Raw genomic sequence first — 22,891 nt, 5'->3', positions numbered from 1 at the left:
AACCATTGAATTTTCTGTTTAAAAGAAATCATCTTTAAAATGCAGTAGTTGGAGAAAGATCATCTTTGAGTTAGAGTTCTTTTAACACCTGTTAATTCATACTTGATAATTTTAACTTGAAACAGGTATGATTCTGTGTTCTTGACTATACAGGGTGGAGTTGAATCTCAGTCCTGAATGGCTTTGTTTTCTCCCATTACAGAGGAGGACTTTGAAAAGTTGCCAAAGTCCACTGTTCCCGAGATGCAGCGTAGTAACCTTGCACCCGTCATCTTGCAGCTGAAGGCTTTGGGAATCGACAATGTGCTCAGGTTCCCCTTTCTTTCAGTGAGTCCTAGGCTGTAAAATCTGTCGTCTTTCCTTACTCGGAAGGAAAATCAGTAGATGACTGGTTGGTAACACACAGAACCATTGCGCTGTTAATTTGGAAAGCATAACTTGTTGTCAGCTTTGGGCATTGGGAATCAACTAGTGCAAGTAATGTGTGTGACAACTTCGAAACAACAACTTTTTGTATTCTAGAGATTGCTGGCAAGTCAAGAAAAGCCTAGAAAGACAAACAGATTCTGCAAACTAACTGTAGTCCCTTTGCATTGAATTTATGAAGAAAAAGGGGGGGAAGGGAAAAGATACCTATAGAACTAAACCAGTGCTTGTCTGTTTTGTTAAAAAGAGCAGTATCAAGTTTTAGATTTGCTTTCTGTAAAGTTTCTAGCTACTCTTGTATTGATGTGGAAAACTCACATGGTGGCATTAGAAGTTAAGCTTGTTGAGATGATTTTGACTCGCAGCATTGCAGTCAGTGGAAGGGTGAAAGCAAGAGTCTGAGACCTCTTTCCTCGCTATACAGGAGTAGAAAGATAGGTAATTAGAACTTCAGGATTTTGTAGAAGAGGAAGGTCTAAGAATTTCTGTGATAGCTTGTGTTCTGTGATGATAGCTTTAAATAATGAGCTTTTTTTCTTTTCTCCACAGCCACCTCCTGCCCAGTCAATGGTGCAAGCTTTAGAACTGCTGTATGCCTTAGGAGGTGAGAAATATTACGCTTTGCTTTATTTAGAGTTAAGTTACATGAGTTATGAAAAAACCTGTTAATTTGGATTTGGTGATTGGATGGACATTAATCAAACTTGCATTTGAGAGCTGTGCTTTGACAAAGAGATAACGCAGCCTTGACTGGTGGAAGCTGTCTGTTGGCATGTTTCTAAAATGTACCTAAGTCTCCTCTGAACTTACTTTCTTTTCCTCCAGTTGTTTCAGACAGGTAAGCAAGCAAAAGGCAGCAGTAATTTTCTGGGAGCAACTATAAATCCATTTCATAGAGTATAAACTACAGATTAAGTGTTTAGATTGAGCAAGCATATTTTATAGCTATTATCTGTGTATTTCCTTGCACCTTCATTGGAAGAACCAGCTATTTATCTTTGGTAGGAACAGGGCTCTGAGCTGATGAGGATGTTGGTGTGATTCTCTTAGGCAGATCCTCTGTGTTTCTTCAGACCTTAAAGGGGGTTGGAACTGGATGAGCTTTAGGGTCCCTTTCAACCCAGACTGTTCTAGGATTCTATGAATTACTGATCACAGCTTGTTCTCAAATTCAGTAGAGAGTCGGAACCATGTTCTTAGTCATGTAGTTTGGTGTTAGGTAGTCCTGCGAGGAGCAGGGAGCACAACTCAGTGGTTCTTGAGTCCCTTCCAATTTGAGGTATTCTATGACTGTAAAGGTGTTAATTTCTGTTTTATTCATTATGCTGCTGTTGGATACCTGTAACACTCAAGTCACACTGTAGTAATATTTTTATACACAGGTTTTGATTCCTTTTTGTTGTGAGTGGAATGAATGCTGCCTGATTTTGTTTATAGGAAGGGCTGTTATATTGTTGGGGTATTTGACAGCTATTTAATCTATTTGAATGCAGCAGACTTAAACAAAACAACTTGACACAAGAAGAAGTAGTGAAAGTGAAACAATTTGACTGTAACTCAATGTTTGTAGTTAATTCAAAGTTAACAATATTTGCCCTATAATATAAACATGAAGAAAAGGGTAGTGTGATGGAGACTGTGTAAACATTGGAAACATCCAAAGGTTTGTGACTATTTTGACATCACTTAGAAATGCTGTGTTGTAACTTGTGGCAGTCTGCTGTCTTATTGTCATGGAGCTGTTATTCTCTGCTTGGCCGTCATTTTGCTCTGTGCTGATTCAGCTCCATCTTGCAAAGGAGGGTTTTGCTTCAGGCACTCGGTTCTTGGCAACCTTTCCAAGCTTGGAATAAGGACCTTCACAGTGGCTCAGAAGCATGTTTCAAAGATGAATTCACAGCCAAAAACACCTGGGGAGGTGGAGAGGGAAGGTCAGAAAACTTACTGATTAGCTGTTTGATGTTTTGGCAAAAGTGTTATGCTCATGGTAACTTCACAGAGCAGTACAGAGCTGTTACTCTCTTGGCTGCCCAGCTTTTGTAGCAAAGCAGAGGAATGCTGATGTTGATGAAGATGTAAAGAAATGTGTGTGGTGTTCAGATTCACTCTTAAACATTGCTGAAGTTTAAGGTGTTAGATGGTTTATTATGGAGATTTTCTGTAAGTTGCAGAGGTGAAGCTGCCCAAGCGTTTGCAGCTGCAGTAAGGATTACATTTCTCTTATGCAAGTGTGAACCTGTATTTCAACACTTGCATTGTAATTGCATGCAAATGGGGGTCAGGACCCTACTGTGCCAGTGCAGTGCCAACAGAAAAGCAGATGCTCTTCAGGTTGAGATACTTCTGTTGAATAAACACATCACTGTTTTTAGACTGATTATTTTTACAGTGATACAGATTACGTCAGGGGTATCTCTTCTCAGCCTTCTCCTTTGATGCTTTGAAAGTCTGAATTGTCAGTTGGAGTTTATTGTTTTTAAGAATCATTTAGGAAGTAAATAAGCAGGTAGAAAATGGATTTATTTTTAGCTTCGCTTCAGATCCAAGGTTTTGTTGAAGATCCGTTTGTGAGTTGTCACCTATCAGAAACAACCACTCTACCTAAAAATAGAGTTTTAATCCCTCAGCCTGTAACATACTAGTGCCACAGTAAGTGAATAGTTTCTTACGAGCATCTTCAGTAAAAATCTTTGCAGCATCTTTTTCTAAGATCTCCAGTTTCCTATATAGATACAATAAAATGGTTGCTTCCAGGATGATTTCAAGGCAACTTTTACCTGTTCTGAACTAGTATCCATTGCAGGCTTACCTCTGCAAAGACATCTGTGCATGAGCAAAACTGCATTGAAATTTGTAAGATTAAGCAGAAGCCAAAGGATTTTGGCTTGATGCACATGTAGAAAATTAAAAAGATGGGAATTTATCCTTTTTGCTAGTAGTAATGCCGTTACCCTTCTGTAGATGAAAGACTGCATATTCTAAGGTGGTAATTGTGGTAGCTCTTAAACCTCTCATATTGCACTCATTAAGTGAAAGCTATCAGACCTTCATTTTTGCAGTGTCTGTGACTTGGTGTTTATATCACTTCATCATTTCACACAAGCTGCCTTTTATACCTGTTTCTGAGGAAAATATTGTGACATCTGAAAGGCCTATTAGGTTTGGTTGGACAGTGTAAGGGTGTGGCAAGTGAATCACTACGTTGCCATAATAAGTGAGATGATAGCATATCAAATAATAAACACTTGATAGAGGTATGTGTGGTTTTAGATATGCTGACATGAGTTATAAAAGATTGCATTCCTTGACTTGATTTGTGGTTTTGCTTCTCTCTGGGAAGCAGAGCTGAAGTAAAACTGTGGAGGTTTTGGCACCATGGTTTGACAAATAATGTTTATATAATGCATGGGCCACAGTTGTGTTTCCTCAGTCTTCTCTGCTAAGGTTACTTATGCAATCAGCAGTGCTCCAAAGTCCTATTCATGAGCTCTCGTTCATCCCAACTCTAGGTTTTCTCTTGTGCTCTGCCTCCTTGTTGTACCTCATACAACTTGGTTGACTTGCAGTTTTCTTTTGCAATTCTTACTCTTTGCTGCCTTTTGTAGTGAGCTCTTTTCTTCTTGCTGTTTTTATTAATTCTATTTCCTTTGTCCTCTTGCAAAGGAAATGTCTTTCCATTTAAATCATTCCTGAAATTTCAGCACAGTGCTCTGGGTTGGAATAGGACCTAGTGGCTTGTGTGGGTAAACCTTACTGCAGGTGTTTGACTGTAGGAAGCTACGCAACTAAAATGATAAATGTGCAGGGTTGCTCAGTGATAGCTGGGAATCAAAAAGCAAGCTGTCATACCTATCTCCTGTCCCAATGCCAGTAAAAAGCTTACAGTTGGAACATGGCTGACAATTCAGTTACTGATACATGAGGCAGACTAAACTGTAGGCAGTCTTCATCAGATGCACATCTCTAGTTTAGATTATATTAAAGTTAAAATACTTTCCTCCATGAGCTCAGCAGATGTGACTCAGAAAAATGATGCCCTACCCCACCACACCGTCAGTGCTTCCTCTTTCTACAGTTGTGCCTGTTCCATAACTGTGCCTTTTTTCATTCTCATGAGGACTCCTTCTGCTTCCCATCTGCATGAACAAAGATGTTGCTAAATACTTAAATAGGGGATGCATAAGTCTAACAGCTAATAGGCACTCTGGACATTGCATTGACTTTGATTTGCATTGACTGTAGGTTTGCTAAGTCTTTGGCAGTAGCAATGGAACTTGGTCAAAATGAAGAAACTTCTGTGTTCAAGTACGTTTGAAAAAAGCCAGAACAACCCACTGTCCCACAGCAGAGTAAATCGTAGAATCATAGAATCGTTAGGGTTGGAAAGGACCTTAAGATCATCCAGTTCCAACCCCCCTGCCGTGGGCAGGGACACCTTACACTAAATCATATCACCCAAGGCCTTGGGTATTAAGGAGTGCCTTAAAGCTTAGTTTAATATACATTCAGCACCTCTTAGGTGCATTTGGTATATTTTAGGTTGTAATTTTTGCTTTTTAGTACTTATTAAATCCTTAAAGAAGACTTTCTGTGCTCTTTTGCCTGTATTATTGCTACATTGATTAATATACTGCAGGTTTGGATATGCACTGCCGTTTAACAGAGCCTCTTGGAATGAGAATAGCAGAGTTTCCTTTGAATCCTATGTTTGCAAAGATGCTTCTGGAATCAGGTAGGAGGAAAAAAATCAGATTTTATTCTTAGTCTTGTGATGAGGAGAGGAGGACACTGCCACTTGTAATGGTAGTGTAATACTAGACATTTGCTAAATTTGAAACAAACTGTATGCTTCATCTTGGTATGGTGTTTAGTGATAAAAATTGGTTAAACTTGTGGCTGTCTCTAAGAAATCTAACACATTTGTCTTTAAAGTTTTCCATTAAAACATTCACTGTTATACTAAAAAAATCCAGGAGTTCAGGTATTTTGGTTTTATGTATTATAAAATATATTCTTCTTTTCCTTTTTATTCTGTATGTGGGTAAGTTGAATGGAAGGTGATTTCCTGTACTGAATTTCTCCTCAGGAAATTTTGGCTGCTCCCAGGAGATTTTGACAATTGCTGCCATGATGCAGATTCAGAACATCTTTGTGATCCCTCCAAATCAAAAGTCTCAGGCTGTAAGTTCGGTTGTGTCTCCTTTTCTTCTGGTTAGTTCCATGTTTCTGGAATTCTGCCAAGTATTTTATTGAAACCTGTTACAGATTGCAAGTTTGTATGAAAATAAAACAAGGTATTGAACTGTGCCTGTTGGTTATAGGTAAAAGAAGCTGAGTAACAGTGGGAACGTTGCAGATCTTTCCTAATGTTAAAAGCCTCCTTCTGAAGACTAGAGATATGAAAGTTTATAAGCCAATATTGCTCAGCATATGGGTTTTCTAAAAATACCCAAACCTCCCCAAACACCACTTCCTTTTAAGAACAAAGTATTAGGATGTAGCTGGAGCCTCACTTTAACGCATCCTTCTCTTGGATTTTGGGGGTTCGTTTTCAGTTCATTTTTCTAATTTCAGTTTTAGAAGTGCTCCTGAATATAGGTGGGCTAGTAAAACATTGCTGTTGCCTAGAGGAACTACCCTGTATGGTAAGAACTGCAACAGTCACCAGAAAATATGTACATTAAGGGAACCGATTTTTGCAAAAATCAGTTTGCTTGTTAAAAACTATTTCCTCTTCTCTAGGCCAGGCGACACAGAAAGTTTGCTGTGGAAGAGGGTGATCATCTCACTATGCTTAATGTGTATGAAGCCTTTGTCAAAGTAAGTCACTTCAGGTGTATGTGGACTTGCAGGAATGGGAAGAACTTGAAGTGTTCTGGTTGAATTCACTTCTGATTCTGGAAGTTCTGGATACAGCTTCCTCAAAGCTGAGGATTTACCAAGTTTATTTAGTGATAATCCTGCTTTAAAAGATATTCTGGTCATATTTTGTCACAGACCTTCTGTAGTTCCTCTGAACAGGGAATAGAAACAATTTGGTTTGGATACAGCACAGAAGTCTCATGGATAGACAACTGTTTTTACAAGGAGACTGGGATTTTTGAAAGGGCTTGGAAAAACAGGTATCCAGATTCCTAATGAAGTTCATACTCTCTCATCTTTTCTTTGGATATATCTGAGTTTTACTGATTATAAACTGCATCTAAATCTAGCAGTCTTTTGTAAAAAAATTGCCTCGTTGATAATCGTGTCCTCTTCTTCATTGACCCTATGGATTTACCCAAAGGTTTGACACCATCTCAGTACTTCTCTGTAAACTCAGGTTTTACTTAACTGTTGTGAAGTGCTAGACCTGTTTTGGAGAAGTATATTTTGCTGGTATAAAGCACTTCTGTATTAATATATTTGCGGTGTAACCACACAGGTGTTTGACTTCTCTCTTCCCAGGCCCAAAGCAATCAGTCAGGCACCAACTGAATTTTTGCCCTTTAAATTTTATATCTGCATAATTGTCTTAGAAATAGCCAAATGCAGAGAGAGGCTCTTGGAGTAAGTGCTGGCTTCTGGAGAAATAGTTCTTTGCATAGAGAAGACCAGTGAAAACTGTGTACCAAAAAGGTTGTTTACATTTTGAGGTTGAAAACATACTAGTTTGAGATGGTGCATTTATGTATGAGAAAGGAATGACTGATGCTGTTCTTTCACCACATATGAAGAAACAAGCGCATCTGTTTGAAAATATCCCATAGTATTTGTTCTGCTACTATTTAGAAGTTGTTTGAAATATGTTTTGTAGCTATTTGGGCTAGGTATCCTTGTTAGTTTCTATGTAGATAGGTACTTTTCAAGAAAACAATAATAAATATGTTGTAGGAGTCAGAAGAAAGGCAGAACAAGGCTATGTGATCCAAAGAGATTGGCTTTTGTTTTGCTGATTGTATCTCATTGTGATTTTTTTATTCTTCTTACTGTACAGCACAGCAAGAGCTCTCAGTGGTGTCAGGAGCACTTTCTGAACTACAAAGGGCTTGTAAGAGCTTCTGTTGTAAGAGAGCAGCTGAAAAAGCTTCTTGTCCGCTTTAAAGTGCCAAAGAAGTCTAGTGAAGGTGAACATTGTTTTTAACCTGTTGTCCAGTACATATTGATCATAGTCTCTCAAACTGACAGTCTCTTTGTGCTTTTCTTGTAACCTTTGAAGTCTTTTCTTCCTGGCCAAAAAATAAGGTTAACTAAACCCAGATTTTTCTCCTAAAAATGAGCACAGAAGAGCATTTTAGCCAATTTTTGCAATTAACATTTAGTCCGATCTTTATTAGTTATGTTTTCCAGCAAGAGATTATAGCCACAGATTATATATTGAATGGACAGATTTACCAAAAGAGTCATAAATAGATCACTCTGTTCCCTCTTTCGGGTTTCCAATAAGCCATATTTCTAGTACGTTCAAAATGATGTACAGTCACTGGAAGCTGATTGCCAGCTGCGCTGCGCATGCAGGGAGGCCACGAACAGTTCTCAGCACTTGTCTTTAACTGCTCTGAAAAATCAGAGGTTGATTTTTAGCTGTCCTGCAAGGTTGCTTTTAGGACTGTGAAACTATCTGCAGGGAGACACCAGTGGCAACAGTAGATTTTTATGTGGTAATCTTGATTTGCTGTAAAATTAAAGTCAAAAGAGATTGCAAGGCTTGTCTTCCTTCCAGCCTTCATTATTAAAGCATGATGCATTGTAAAAAGTTGTTTGAGATGATTAAGTGGTATGTTAGGTATTTTTACCAATACATTGACTCATTTTAGAGGAAAATTTTTCTGTTCAGGTGATCCAGATCCTGTTTTGAGATGCATAGTTTCTGGATTCTTTGCAAACGCAGCTAAATTCCACTCTACTGGAGCTTACAGGTAAATATATATAGTTTCATTGCAACTGTTGCTTAGTTGAAAAGCTCCTTTGACTGGATAGGTCTGAGTATAATCAACACACAGATGCTTCTTTAGACAATTACAATAAGAAACACATGACAGTTGATTTACTAAATATGTGAAGTTTTGTATTTTCAAACTGCTTTAGTGTTTATCTCTTCTCTTTGGCAAATGTAAATAAAGTTGCTGATAGTGGGAAGCTGTTTCTAAGGGTAATTAGTTTGTGTTAATGTAAGCAAGTACAGTTGTAGTGCAGCAGTGTTGTAAGCACTTCAGGGGCACTCAATAAAAGCCTGAAATGCTGCTTTTTCATTTTAATATAGGTAGAACTCCTAGGACATTAAAGTGTCAATTGTTCCTTTGCGCAGGATTTAAGCTTGGTTTCATCTGTTCATTAAACACAAATGGGTTTAATTTGCTCCAGCTCTTTTGTTGTTCCCTTTTATTAACATTCTTACTGGGGATGAAAGGAAACAGCTGTTAAACAATGAATAGATGTACAGTCTGAAATGCTGTTTTGCTTTCAAGGACTATCCGTGATGACCAGGAACTTCATATCCACCCCACGTCAGTGTTGTATGCAGAGAAACCTCCACGCTGGTAAGTTAAACTGCTTTCACTTGTTTTGTGATCTTGGAAAGACAATTTCAGCATCCAGACATTTTCATGAATGACCTTTCTCCATCAGTGGAGGAATAGATGTAGAAGGTCATGGTTCCCCGGTGAGAATTCAATTGCTATTTCTTTTGCAAATTTTTGTGTAGGCAGTGTCCAAATAAATCAGGGAAATAGAGTGACATTTAGCTGCCAAAAAAACCTGCAGAGGCTGGGAAGCAGAGTCAGGTAACCCTGCTTTAATGGGCACCATATCTTGCACTGCAGGCTGCTCTTTGAGTAGTCTCTGTACCTATATAGAACTAGGGTTAATTTACTTTTATTAAGCCTATTAGGGATATGATTCTATGAAATATTCTGTCAGGTAGGTGCTGCAGTAATTGCAAATGGCTGATGCAACAAGTTCTGTCTGTTTAGCAGGTTGAGGAAAGAAATGGTTGTACTTTTGTGTTAGTGAGCATTTTACAGTTTCATTTTGTGTGTCAGAGATGCTCAGATGACAAATAGATGCATTCCTAACAATCAGGCAGCATGATCAATCTGAGGTGTTTGGACTCTTGTCCTTCTTTGCCTCTTGCTGAGACTTCGAAAGATAAACTTGGCCAATGTCATCTGTTATCTTTGAATTGGACTCCTCCACCTGGTGTGTTGGATTTACAGAAGTATAACTGATTGGAACTTGGCCACTAATTACATTGGCTCACAAAGCAGAAATGAGTCCAGCTCATTGTACTGATTCTTCAGGGCTGAGTTAAGCAGCGTGTAGCTCTGTAGGTCTTGTGATATTGCCACAACCAACTGAAAAACACTACTGGCTCCCTTGGTCCTGTAACACAGGAGTTTAACTTGCTCAGGAACTCTGATTTCTGTGCTACTGCTGCCTGGGCAACCATCCTCTACTGAAGGCTTCATCTCTCTGTTACAGGTGTATATTGAATGTGTTCTTGTTCTTGTTTTTTTTTTCCTCAGGTTTCTCTTTAGTTGTATTAGTTTGTGTGTCTTGGCTGCATTTGGCAGAGAAGAGAATTTTGGACTTGTTCCTCTTTGCTTTTGGGAGCAAAATGCCAGTTAATGAGAGGCCCCAAACCTTGTGGGCTTGCAGCTCTACTGTGTGTAGAGGGCAGATAACGTGGCTTTGCACTTCCTTGGTAAAAATTTCTTTTCCTGCTGAAGGGTGACTTCAGAAATAGGTTGTCCATGCTGGCAAGCAGTTCATGCTGGCAGCAGTGATTGAGTCCACAGGGGTTTCTGTTTCTAAATCTCTTACAGGAAATGTTCTGGTAGTAGTTAAAGGTGTTTTCTACCTCTAATCCTTATCTTGACTGTCTGTAAACAGGCACCAGAGATAGTCATGCTGTAGTTTGTGCCCTACTTGTTACGGGTCCAGGGTTTTGGTGCTTTTGAATCCTTATTAATGGTATCACAGAGTAACTAATATTCTCTCTTCCAAAGTATCTGTTAAGAGTCCCCCTTGGCTCCAGTGTAAGAAATATTTTTTCTTCTATACCTTTCATCCAGATGTCCTAATAGTAAGCAAAGGTGTTTTGAGTGGTACTCTAAAGGTTGTATTAATGTAAAGTATTCTGAAAACCAGAGGGAAGGAGGTAAGAGTTTGTATGATAACATAAAGACTTCCTTGTCATTCTGTAAGTACTAATCTGTCAGTATATACTGTGAAACTACATACTAGATATATGTATAAATATCGAGTCTAAATATAGAATCACGGACAGGTTTGGGCTGGAAGAGACCTGAAAGCTCCTCCAGCTCCAACCCCTGCCAGGGGCAGGGACCCCTTCCACTGGAGCAGCTTGCTCCAAGCCCCTGTGTCCAACCTGGCCTTGAACACTGCCAGGGATGGGGCAGCCACAGCTTCTCTGGGCACCCTGTGCCAGCGCCTCAGCACCCTCCCAGGGAAGAGCTTCTGCCTAAGAGCTCATCTCAGTCTCCCCTCTGGCAGGTTCAAGCCATTCCCCTTGGCCTGTCCCTACAGGCCCTTGTCCCAAGCCCCTCTCCAGCTTTCCTGCAGCCCCTTTAGGCACTGGAGCTGCTCTCAGGTCTCCCCTTGAGGAGCCTTCTCTTGTCCAGGCTGACCCAGCCCAGCTCTCTCAGCCTGGCTCCAGAGCAGAGCTGCTCCAGCCCTCGCAGCATCTCTGTGACACCCTCTGGACTCGATCTGGCAGCTCCATGTCCCTCTTTTGCTGTTGTCACCAACATAATGCTGTTCTCATCTCTCTCCCTCATTGCTATAAAGCAAACACTTTTTAAATTTTATTTTCCTTCTCCTAGGGTAGTCTACAATGAAGTCATACAGACTGCGAAATATTACATGAGAGATGTGACTGCTGTAGAATCTGCATGGCTCTTGGAACTGGCACCTCATTTTTACCAGCAAGTAGCAGTACAGGATCAGCATAAAGCCCAAATGGTACCATTGCTGTATTAGCAACTCTTGCATCTGAACTTCTAATGTGTTCGTGTTTTGTTGTTGTCTATTTAATGGTACAAAAATAATTTGGTTTTGTTAATTTTAGTGGTTATAATATAAAAAGGAATATACTGAATTGATTCATGAAAGCTTTTTCCCTATAATCCGGCCAACAGACATGATCTCAAACTTACAAAATAGAGTATCACTAGTAAACGAAGCCTTCAACCATTTTACACTTTACACCATAGGCACTTGGTAGGACTTTTCTGAGGAGCACTATGGGTAGGCAGTGGTTATAGGTTACATAATAATTTAGGAGAGTCTTTATATGCTTTGCAAATTTGAGTGGATTTAGAGCCTTTTTTTGAGCATTAATTATATTTACTAAAAAAAAATAATAAAAATCTGCTCTTTTCAAAATTGAAATGACAAAAGAAAGCTGCTATTTGTGCAAGGCTTTATTACAAATTCCGTTGCATGCACATACCTTTTAGAATCCCACACTGGTTTGGGTTGGAAGGGACCTTAAAGCTCCTCCAGCTCCAACCCCTGCCACAGGCAGGGACACCTTCCACTAGAGCTGCTTGCTCCAAGCCCCTGTGTCCAACCTGGCCTTGAACACTGCCAGGGATGGGGCAGCCACAGCTTCTCTGGGCACCCTGTGCCAGCACCTCAGCACCCTCCCAGGGGAGGGCTTCTGCCTAAGAGCTCATCTCAGTCTCCCTTCGGGCAGGTTAAAGCCATTCCCCCTGGTCCTGTTGCATTCTGCAAGTGTGGTGTAAAAAGGAGATGAGCTCATGTTCCAGTTATATCAGATCTGTTCCCTTTTGGCTCATGTATTTACATGTTGCAACATCCCATACACAACATAATGTCCCCTTATGATATGACCTCTTCATGGGCTAAGTTTGGGGTGACTTCCTTCATGCTTTCATTCTGCACTTTGGTAGGCCTTGAAGAGCCTGGAGGCTCAACGGTCCAGTGCAACTATGGCTGCAGTGTTAACACATTAGTTAAAGTCTTATACTTCATGCACCTACTCCTAGTGTGTGTGCAGCTGTGTTGCTGGGAGCACACACACCTTTATCTGCATTTTTACAGAAATACTAGAAGATTGTATTTTATAACATTTTTTTTATACTTAAACTTGAGAAGGAACTTCTTCTCAGTGAGGGTGACGGAACACTGGAACAGGCTGCCCAGGGAGGTTGTGGAGTCTCCTTCCCTGGAGACATTCAAAGCCCGCCTGGACACATTCCTGTGTAACATTATCTAGGTGTTCCTGCTCTGGCAGGGGGATTGGACTAGATGATCTTTTGAGGTCCCTTCCAATCTCCAGCATACTGTGATACTGTGTGATACCAAGCCAGAATCACACTGTAGGTCTTCAATTTCATAGGTTTATTTTAGCAATATCAGTAACAAGCAGAGCTTGGGAAGGGTTGTCTTTAATACTTGTATAAGAATTTCTTTAATTTGAAATGACTGAACACATTCTAGTTGAACTTTAGTCCAATTGTGCTGTATATGCTAATCAGTTTTTCTTTTCTTTTCTTGCAGCATCTTTCCTTGACAGCAAAACGGGCTAAAGTAGGAGACCAGTGATTTGACATGACTTAAGTCTTCTGTCATCAGATGCAGAGCCTACCAGTGATTTGAAGCTGGCTACAGTCCCTTCAGGAGTCAGTTCATTAGCAATTTGATTTTCCATCAACTTAAATGTTTAAATGCCTGCCAGGATCTGTAGGGGTTTATGCATGACCAGCACATTGTAAACCTATGTAGAGCTTGCATTGTGCACATTTTATTCTTTGCCTACTTGACCACTGTTGTTAATCTGGGCATGTTGCTCCTCCTAAATAGGTAGAAAAATAATTTACAAAGTAAGAGGACATACAAGACCACAAAAACCTGAATGAAACCTTCAAGAAGGAAACTGATTTCCTAGAGTGGTATGGCTGCCTGATGAGATGCGGAACAGGGTACCCTGCCTCCTATTACCTAGAGCACTGTGACTAATACTGGCCAAACTGAGCCTGGCTCCTGACAGCAGGAGCTCAGGGCAATGGACTAGCCCTTGAAATACAAGGTGCTGACAGCAAAACATTGATTCCACATTGGACCATCCCAAACTGGTGCAGCAGAAGTCTCCTGGCTGTGGTCGAGCTGCCCCTGGCTCCCTGTGCTGTGACAGTCCTTCTGTAGGACAGTGTCTTGTTCCCATACACAAGAATTCAGCTTGGGGAGAGGAAGAAAGAGCAGCTCAGTGTTTCTTTTAGAAAGATGAAGTTTTTGCTCAGTCAGGGGATAGTGCTTTGCTTTTTTTTTTTAAATTATTTTTTCCTAGCAAGTGAAAAGATGGAGCTTCACTGCTTGGAAACCCCAGAAGATTTGAGCAGGGGTTTATCATGCAGCACTGTTTTTTTAGCAAAGAGGAAAATGCTCTGTCCTTTCCTATAAAGAACACAATCCTATATGTTTCTTTTATTAAGGATCTGTTCTTTGTTGCTTGGGACTCTCCTTCATGTGTTATTGAAGAGAAAGGTGTTCTGAACAGTTGCTGCTTTAATCGGACTCCATGGCTGCTTTTCAGTAAGGAACTGCACATTTTGGATACATATATTTATTTTAGAAACACATTGTTTGAAAATGTCCTTTTTGTGAGGCAGCTGATGTGATGGGTGGGTTTGGGCATCTCAACTAGAATTTTATTTCTTTTTTAAAAAAAGGATGTACATAGGCAAAAATTTCTACATAGAACAAATGCCTTCCTCATCACAGGGCTGCCTTTAGAACTTTCTTGAGAGCTTCTTTACCCTCTCCCTTCCAAACACCTGCAGAGGGAAGATGTATCATGTGCAGTGTGTCTGCTCAGTGTCTCTGTACTGACTGCCAGCACAAAAAGCTGTACCAGTCTCTATGTATAGCACCAGCAGCATGACAAACCACATTACCTTCCTTCTTGTTTCCCTGTAAACCTCATCTTTGGATTTCTGTCTCTTAGAGTGGAAGCTCTTTGGGGCAGGGAAGATCTCCTAGCCAGAGCCCAGAACAGTGTTGGCACTTACTAAGAAGATTCAATTTGCAGGTGTTTTTTTTTTCTCTTAAAGGACTGGGGAAAGAGCTAAAGATGAAGACGTAAAATGTGCATGTCTCTGTCCTCTGGAAGTATTGTGATGAAAAATAAAACCATTGAATCAAGGAAGCTTGAGAGTGCATCGCTTCTGCCTGAGTAGTGGGCGATTCCTCAGCATACAGGACAGTTGTAGTGAGCTGGTCTGACCTGGGCTGGGATGGCAGTGGATGACCGCTTCGCTGCTGGTTCTGGGCATTTCTGGTGGTTCTGGAAAACTCTCTTCTCTGGGTGCTCTCTTACCTGGCTGTGCAGCTGCCAGATTTTCTCTTGGAATGATTGTGAGTCCTGCTGAGTTCAGACCCAGGGAGGTACAGCTTCGGGCATGCTGTGAGCAATTGTGCTTTTAGAACAAGTGCAATAGGTCTTTGTAAACAAGACCAGAAACTGAGCCTTGGGTCTTCAGCAGTTTTACAAACTGCTGAGGCTTTGCCAGAGGTGCAGACACAGAACAGGCAGACTTTGTACTAGCGAGGCAGTCTAAAGAGAGTACCCTGGAGAGAAAGCACTCTTTGCATCAGAAATGTGGACTCTTTGAAGGTGTTTGAAGACAGAGACCCAAAACATAGAAGACCTGAAAATCTCTTTACTTTGTAAAATGCTGGCCTATGTCTCTCACCTAGATTTATACATAACATTAGGCTTTAAATAACTTTGACTGAGGAGATGAGTAACTGTGCCTTGTTCTTGGCTCTTTGCTGCATAAAGAGTCTGTGCTGTTGTGGGGGCGGCCAGAGTCATTTGAACATGGTTGTCAGGAGTTTATGAAACAGATTATAGATTTTAAACCTGGCTTTTAGAGAGTGAGGTTAAAATACAAGGGTCTTGAATCAAAAGCCTTATGTTGGCATGAAATAGAAGTCATGCCACCACTGGCAAGGAGATATATTGTTTTGAAGAGTAAATTTGCAATCCATTAATGTCAAATTACCATGGAGGAAAAAAAAAGCTATACTCCACAAATCCATCCGGAAGTGCTCTCAGTGCTCCTAGTCATGACCTTAGTATTGTCTGTTATAAAATAAGATGTAGCTAAATTGGAATAAAATTTGGCTGAGACAATATTAATTGGACTGTATTTTGCCTCTTGTAGACTAAAAATAATCCTGATATACTGATGGAAGAAGAGACACAAATCTCCCTGGTTCCTCTGGAGGCAGAGACAATTGACTAAAGACTAAAATGAAAAAAGGGAAATAAATAAGGGAGAGGTGCTGTTTCTTCTTGGTGCATGATGGTAAAAGTGCCTGTATAACGCAGTGCCAGGTTGGACTGGGCTTGGAGCAAGCTGCTCTAGTGGAAGGTGTCCCTGCCTGTGGCAGAGGGTTGAAACTGGGTGAGCTTTAATGTCCCTTCCCCACCCCAAACCGGGCTATGACTCCATGATACGTAATTGAGTGATCACCCAGCAATGTTCTCTAAAGGTTCATCAAGGTAATGTAACTTATTTTTAAGCTGAGTTCATTTTAGACATGTCCTATGAGAAGCACAGATAGGCATTGGGAAAAGAGGTAAGCATGTATCTTTTACCAACCCCCCCTACTTTAGCAGAACCAGGTACCTGTGTAACTCATTCTAGTTCTGGTGGTTCAAATCCCTTCTGGCTCCTGGGCAAGGACAGTTACTAGTTTCCTGACCCAGCAAATGTTAACAGGACAGAGGTGCTGAGGTGGGAGCGCTGGAGCAGCGTTAACTGCATAGGGAATGTGAAGCCCTAGAAATGTTCGTTAAAACCAGCTGTATTCTTCACAAACTCTTTCTGATTATGAGGGAGGGATGGGCTGCGCTGGTTCTGCTGGGAGCCTTGGCGGTGGGAAAGGAAGAGCAGAGCAGCAGAGCGGAGTCTGCAGGGAAGGGGCAGGATTTCTTCACCATGGGTTCACCTTGTGGCTCACACAGGGCATTGGCTGATGACTGCTCTGGGTGCTGCTGAGCAGGTAGTTACTGAGCTGCTGGCTTGGTCAGTGGGAAACTCAGCTTCCAGAAGCTGACTGGGAATGAATTAGCGAGCCAGTACTGCTGTGCTTGTGTCCTTTGTGTGACCGTGGTAATGGAACCCCCAACCACCAGGAAAGTCTGTCCTTGTACCCAGTTTCTGGATGTTCTCAGACTTGCAGAGGTTTTGTCCCTGGGAGATTGGACGGGGTTTTATTTCTGTCAGTTTAAACTCCGTCTTTTTCTGGAAGCTTTCTCAAAGATGAGAGTTTTGGGCTCAAACCTGACCGCACTTTGAGCAAGGTGCCGGTAGGTGGCAGGCGACGGTTTCGAGTGGTTCTATTTTGGAGACCAAGTACGTGACCGGTTCATCCTAAGGGTTTTCCTGCTCCTTCAGTTCTCACATTTGGCTGGTTTAGTGATAAGTGGGATGAGAAAGGGTAAAGGAAAAAGCTATCGTTAGGGTGGGATAAAGTATAATTTGTAGTGTGGTGATCAGTGGAAAAGCCCATACTGCTGTGTGCCCCTCTGGTTTCCCTGCAGCCAGAGGCACGACTTCCCTGCTTTGCTTGTGCAGCCTCTGCCTGCAAGGGTCCTGTAAGGTCAGTGGGTCTCAGACCTGACCAGGAGGTCGCCCACTGGCTCCCTGTACACCCCATCCTGTGCTACTTTGCTGGGTAAAGTCAAAACTTCCAGGAGGAAGAGCAGGACATAGATCAAAAACTTGCAATGGTTTCTTGGCTCCCTTCAGGCCAAGAAATAGGTTGTTCATTGCAGGTGACTGTTGCCACAGAGATAATCCTTTTGGACAGGGCATGTTTTGATGCCATGAAGCATCCTCCATGGGACTTGTGCTGTTTCTCTTTTCAGGATCTGGTGAGATAACCACGGTTTCACAGAGCCACAGACTGGTTTGGGTTGGGGAAGGGACCTTGACACTCATCCAGTTCTAACGCCCTGCCATGGGCAAAGACACCTTGCACTGGAGCAGGTTGCTCAAACAGGTTGTTTATAAGTGACCCATGAGCTGTGCAACAGCCAGGCTGAAGCGAGAGCAGGGAAAGAACCTTTTCAGGTGAGCTAGGTCCTGAAAGAGCCAGGCTCATGTTCAGTCCTGCTGCTAAGAGCAGGATGTTTGTAAGGCAGAGTTGATACTCTCTTCTTCCTATTCTTCCCCTTGCCTGTTACTTCTCCGGGAGGCTAAAGACTATTTCTATATATGCGGGTATGCACATGAGAGTTTGGTACGTGGGACAACAGGGCACAGACATGGCCATGGTGAAGGCATGCTTGTCCCCCTTCCTTGAGAGCACAGGGAGCCCCTAGGATGGCACTATTCAAAATGTCCCCACTGCTGCTGTTCTGCAGGCAGGATTTGCGGCATGTGAGCATGTCTGCAACGCGCGCTATGGTAGGTCTGTGTATCATTACTGTAATCCATCTTTGCACCTTTCCATTAAAGTGCCATTTGAAGGCCTCCTGAGGATGTGCTGGACCACAGGGAAGACTTGTGAAGATGAGGGAAGAAGTCCAAGTGGACAACACTTGTCATTAAGTGAAGAATGAAGGGAACAGTGGTGCAAGGAGGGCTGCAGGTATATGCCTGATAAGAATAGCTGCTGCTCTGGACCTGCTCTACATCCTCCTGCTGTTCTCCATATGTGAAAGCTGTTTATAGATGCCTCCTAATTCTTGTCCTTTTGTCACCGAGTCCTTTTGAGTCTATTTAAGGGTTTTCTTGTCAGTGTGAGGAGGGAATACAGAGGGAAGATGTATTGTAAGAGGAGATCCTAGGGACCAGTAAAGCTGGGATATATGGCAAACCCACTACTCAGTTCTTACTGATTTGAGTGAAGTTCCCATTAGGGTTTGGAAGCTTTCCAGGAACCTTTGTACCTCAGCAGGCAATAATTTCTGGCAAGATGAGTATTTTAGGTTTTGCCAGAATTCCTGCACCAGGTGCAATGAGAGAAGAGTTGAGCTGAGCCGAATGGAGCTTTGAGCAGGGCAGAGCCATGCTGACAGCACCCAGCGGAGCTGTGGTGGAAGGTACAGCGCCAGCATTCAGCACCAGCACAGGACTCTTGACGTGGGTTCTCCAGGGAGAAGCACCTTCATGGAGCCCAGGGATACAACAGACTGCTCTGCAGTGGGCTCATTGTGTGTGTATTTGTGCTTTGGGTTTACAAAAGTTAGAAGATGAACATTGTGCATCTGCCTCCTCCTCCAGTGTTTTATTGTGGAATGGGTTTTCTATTGGAGACAGAAAGAACTGGAACATCTGAATTTTGCTGCTGACTTTGTCTCTCACTGGGTAAATCCACTTGTAGTTCATTTCACTGAATCGTAAACACAGTGAAATTGTACCTCCTACAGCAGTAGGAGAATAACGTCTGTCAGATACATCGACACCCACAAACACAATGCTTTCTGGAAGGCAGAAACGATTTTGGCAAGTGTGCTTGTGTGTTTGGAGTTCTGTCACCAAAACTGACTGAAATGTTTTGAGGGAAAACTCTTCTTTCTAAAGCCAGCATTAGCAGATTGCTGACGTCTGATGTTTCCCCGTGCTCACTGATCTCTCAGTGCTTCATTTGAATTGCACAGTTTTCCTCTCTTCTATTTCTCTTTTATATGTTGGGGTTTATTTATGTCACTCGTCTCCCTTTAATTCCTCCTTTATGGTCACTAAAGGAAAAGTAGTAAAGAAAGCGAGTCTCCTACCTCTGCTTTTTCCTAACATAGTCGAGTGGCAGGAACCAGTCTGCCACGTCCCATGCTTTTCTTCTGCAGAAAGGTGCAGCCTTGCAAGCGTGTGTTGCTTTCCCTTTCTTTCTATTTGAGGAAAAAAGGAAACAGAGAAACTTCAAAGCATAAATAAAGTTTTAGAATCTTCCTTAGAAAAAAAGATAAAAACCTTTTTAATGAAAAATTTTCCAGGAGGTGGGGGAAAGAAGAAGGGTTCTAGGCCCCTCTGCAACTGCCTAGCCACTTGGGCTTTGTCTCTCCAAGCTGTGCTCTGCACAATCACAATCACAGCTCTCCAACTCATGGGGCCTTTATAATGAAATCAAAGGTCAGTGCTTTAGACCCCCTCAGCCTTCCTCATTTGCTGCTTCATGTCTGTGTTGTGTTTGCTGAAGTGCTGGTGTGGTGCAATGGGGGTGGGAAGAATCAGAAAGCTCCTGCTGCCCACAGGCTGTTGCTCAAATCTTGGTGCTTACATGATGCTGAATAGGCAATACGGGACTCCCAAATGGAGCAACATGTGTTAAGTACCTAAGGAAAAATGGGAAGTGGATCAAAATTAATGATCATGAGGAGCAGCTTTTCCAAGCAGCTTCTTGTCTGAGTAGCAGGTATGGCTCAGTGGTTTGGAAGGTCTTTTAATATCTTTAAAGATTAAAGCCTGCGATCACTGTAGTGTAAACTTGCATTAGTTATTTACAGCTACGTGCATGAAAGGGCTCTGGGTGTGAGTCAGGGATCTGCCAGCTCTAACTCCTGGACGTCTGGCTCCAGCAGTGGACACCACAGGCTTGTGTAGGTGTTTCATCTTCAACTCAATGCAAAGGAACTGTTGATGCTAAAGGATAAGTTTCAGTTTGCTTGATAGGACACTCACATAAGGCAGCCAGGGAATGGTGAGTTTGAGGTGGTGGTACCAGTGGGAGCTCAGCTCTTTGGGGTACTGTAAAAACTCCCGCAGAACTGAGTTTCTAAAAGCCTCCCAAAGGTGATGTTAGACATAGGTGAATCAGTTCCGAAACTGGAAACCCAGAACTCAGACGTCAGTGGGATCCTGATGGCCAGCAGTGATTCAGCTGTGCTTGAGCTGCATGAGGGAGATGGACCAAGTTCCCCATTTCTTTGACCTTTGCTAGTAAGTGCAAAGCTGTAAGGATACTGAGTTCCTGGCTTTAGCTCTTGGGACCTCAGCACCACTCTGCTGTGAAACAGTTAAAATTAGGATTTTGGTATTTATAGGATGAGATAGATAATGGTAAAATCCTACCCTCTGTGATGCCGCAGTGCTTAACTTAGGAGACCACGGTGGGGCTTCTAAGGCCTCTTCAGTTGAAGGTGGTAAACTCCCCACTGCCATGAGAGAGTCTGAAGGTGCACTCTCTGAGTACAGACCAGCTACCTCCTGTAAAAGGTAACTAGTATTGCATTGGCCTGGGGGAAGGAGTGTGGCTGCAGCTCTGCAACAGCAGCTCCCCAGGGAGCAAGGACATCCAAATCCCTGTATCTGCATGAGAGGGACACGGGGCAAAACACTTTGCTGGGGCTCTGGGGCACAGCAATACCTGGGACCACACCACCCGTCCCCACTGAGCTGAGCCAGGGGAGCTGGGCACAAGCACTCAGGTCCATGGTGAAGGCTGGAGGGTCCATGATGCTGACAGCAGGGACAGGCGGGCTCAGAGGTGCTCAAGTAACAAATTGAACAGTGAATATCTTAAGATGACTTTGGTTTATTGTCCAGATCAGGTCAGTGGAAAAAAATATTGGGAGACTGAGCAAAGAGACAGGCTGCTTTAGCAGATAAATGGACTGATCATTTTGTATTGAGGAACAATCTCTAAAACATAGTTTACTGCGCAGCTGAGGGCTGAAGCATTTGCTGATGCCAAGAGCTCCTTCTTTGACCCTAGGCACACACGGAATTAAATGGCGCGGTGTTTTTTGATGGTTAAACTCCCCGAAGAAGACACTTCATTTGTTACTGGGGCTCTGATGAAGTAAAGTGTGGTTTATATGTACAAGGCCAGCCTTCAACTCATCTCAGAATGAATGGAGAGGTAAAATTGAATTTTACACTCCTGCTGCTATGATTAATGTAGGGGCTTTCGGATCTGGTGGCTGGCCGCAGGAGGGCAATGCAGGCTCACGCTGCAGAGCCTGCCTGCCTGCCTCCACTTATGAAAAGGGATGCCAAAGAGGGGATTCTGCATAAATGAATAGCTATTGTAAGAATAAACCTGTTATAGCAGTAAATTCCCCGTGTACCCATCTCAGCACAGCCCTCTGATATGAGGCTGCACCTGACAAAGGAATAAACTTGTTAGATGAATAAAAGAGCACATGTGCATTAAATCAGGGAGTCTAATGCCAGGAGACTAAGAGAGGGCTCTGCAGCACTGGTCATGCAGCTTCCCTGCTGCACCTCACTGAGGAATGGAAACACGATAAAGCTGCTTGAGGGAAATGCTCAGTGTTGGTCGGGATGTGTGGGGCTGGATTGCTTCTGATGGGCCTTCAGCCGTCTTGCTCTGTCCTCCAGGATGCCTTGGAGGAAGGCACAGTGAGATCCTAGGGGTTTTGAAAGCTTCTCACAGGCAGGAGAGGGACAAACTGCCCAGCAGCCCTAGAAATGTGTATTGTTCTCATCCACTTAAGGAGCAAAGGAGCAGATGAGACCTTTCACCATCTCTGCACCTCAGGATTTCAAAAGGCTAAATATCAGAGTTTGCAACAGGAAAAGAATATGGAAACCTGTCAGTTCTGGTCTGGTGAAATCAATGGACTCCCACCTCTGTGGCTTTAATGGGACTGAAAATAGAACTGTGTTGATTTTTTTTTTAAATTTTAAGCATCAAAGTAAAGAATCTTTTACCTTGTATTTATTATTGGAATGCCAAATTGGAAATACTGGGTTTGGTCTTACCAAGTTTCTTATTCCAGGTTAGTTAATTCCAAATTTAAATACAATTGTAAGGTTCCTTCACCAGAAACATTTCCCAGCCCAAGATGTGAACAGATCCCACTGCTGGTGAAGCGTGCGGGAGTGCTGGGAAAGCCAAAGCTCTGAAAGGGAGCCTGGTTGGAGGAGCAGCTCTTCCTGTACCTGGGAATGTTTCTCAGATATTGAGCATGGAATGAGCTGACTCCCCTGGGGCTGCATTTTGTTAGTCTGAAAACGAGCAACCTCCTGCCAGTGGCATGGCTGGACTGGCTTCTCCATCCTCTAGGCAGGTACAGGGTGATTAAACACCCCATGCCTGCAGGAGGGCTGCCCTTTGCAGTGTTCCCCAAAGCACCTCTGGTGTTTGGCGTCCTTTAAACAGAGAGCTGTGGAAGCTGTGGCAGCACTGCTCATTTTTCTGTGCCATATGAATGTCATTTTATTTTGCTTTCTGAGCTACAGAGATGGGAGGAAAAGTTTTACTTTTGGGGATGAAGGTGCTCACGATCCTCTTAGCTCTATAGTGAGAATGTGTGTGACTTGAGGGGACAGAGTTTGTACCAAGGGATCTTTTGAAAAAGTTTTGATGTCAGGAAAAATCCACAGGGAAATCACATCTTCTTTTTGCTACTGTGAAGCTGCAGTACTCATTTCCCTGCTTTTCCAGCCAGCCCAGTGTAAACCCATGGGTGAGACGTCTGCTCCAGAGGAAGCCACAGAGCTGCTGCGAGGGCTGGAGCAGC

The 22,891-nt window shown here is 42.5% G+C and overlaps 1 protein-coding gene across 4 annotated transcripts in view; it reads left to right on the top strand.

The window, feature by feature from the left end:
* The window catches only part of DHX35 (DEAH-box helicase 35), a 32,644-nt gene extending 19,462 nt beyond the window's left edge, over positions 1 to 13,182 (top strand). For 2 of the 4 annotated variants that reach the window (XM_062610089.1, XM_062610087.1), the window contains exons 13-23: positions 203 to 327; positions 976 to 1,030; positions 2,211 to 2,357; positions 5,063 to 5,158; positions 5,513 to 5,607; positions 6,169 to 6,246; positions 7,403 to 7,532; positions 8,243 to 8,324; positions 8,874 to 8,945; positions 11,250 to 11,388; positions 12,952 to 13,182. In XM_062610089.1, coding sequence (XP_062466073.1) covers positions 203 to 327; positions 976 to 1,030; positions 2,211 to 2,357; positions 5,063 to 5,158; positions 5,513 to 5,607; positions 6,169 to 6,246; positions 7,403 to 7,532; positions 8,243 to 8,324; positions 8,874 to 8,945; positions 11,250 to 11,388; positions 12,952 to 12,996 — 1,064 coding nt within the window. In that variant the 3' untranslated portion in view covers positions 12,997 to 13,182. The remainder of the gene's footprint in view (positions 1 to 202; positions 328 to 975; positions 1,031 to 2,210; positions 2,358 to 5,062; positions 5,159 to 5,512; positions 5,608 to 6,168; positions 6,247 to 7,402; positions 7,533 to 8,242; positions 8,325 to 8,873; positions 8,946 to 11,249; positions 11,389 to 12,951) is intronic. The other 2 variants (XM_062610088.1, XM_062610090.1) reach the window with 2 other exon arrangements.
* The last annotated feature ends 9,709 nt before the right edge of the window (positions 13,183 to 22,891 follow it).

This window comes from Pezoporus occidentalis, unplaced genomic scaffold, assembly GCF_034315485.1.
Source record: "Pezoporus occidentalis ecotype Australia unplaced genomic scaffold, CSIRO_AGI_Poc_V1 ctg144, whole genome shotgun sequence".
In the NCBI taxonomy this organism is placed as follows: Eukaryota; Metazoa; Chordata; class Aves; order Psittaciformes; family Psittacidae; genus Pezoporus; species Pezoporus occidentalis.
This window is presented reverse-complemented; position numbering and strand designations above follow the sequence as displayed.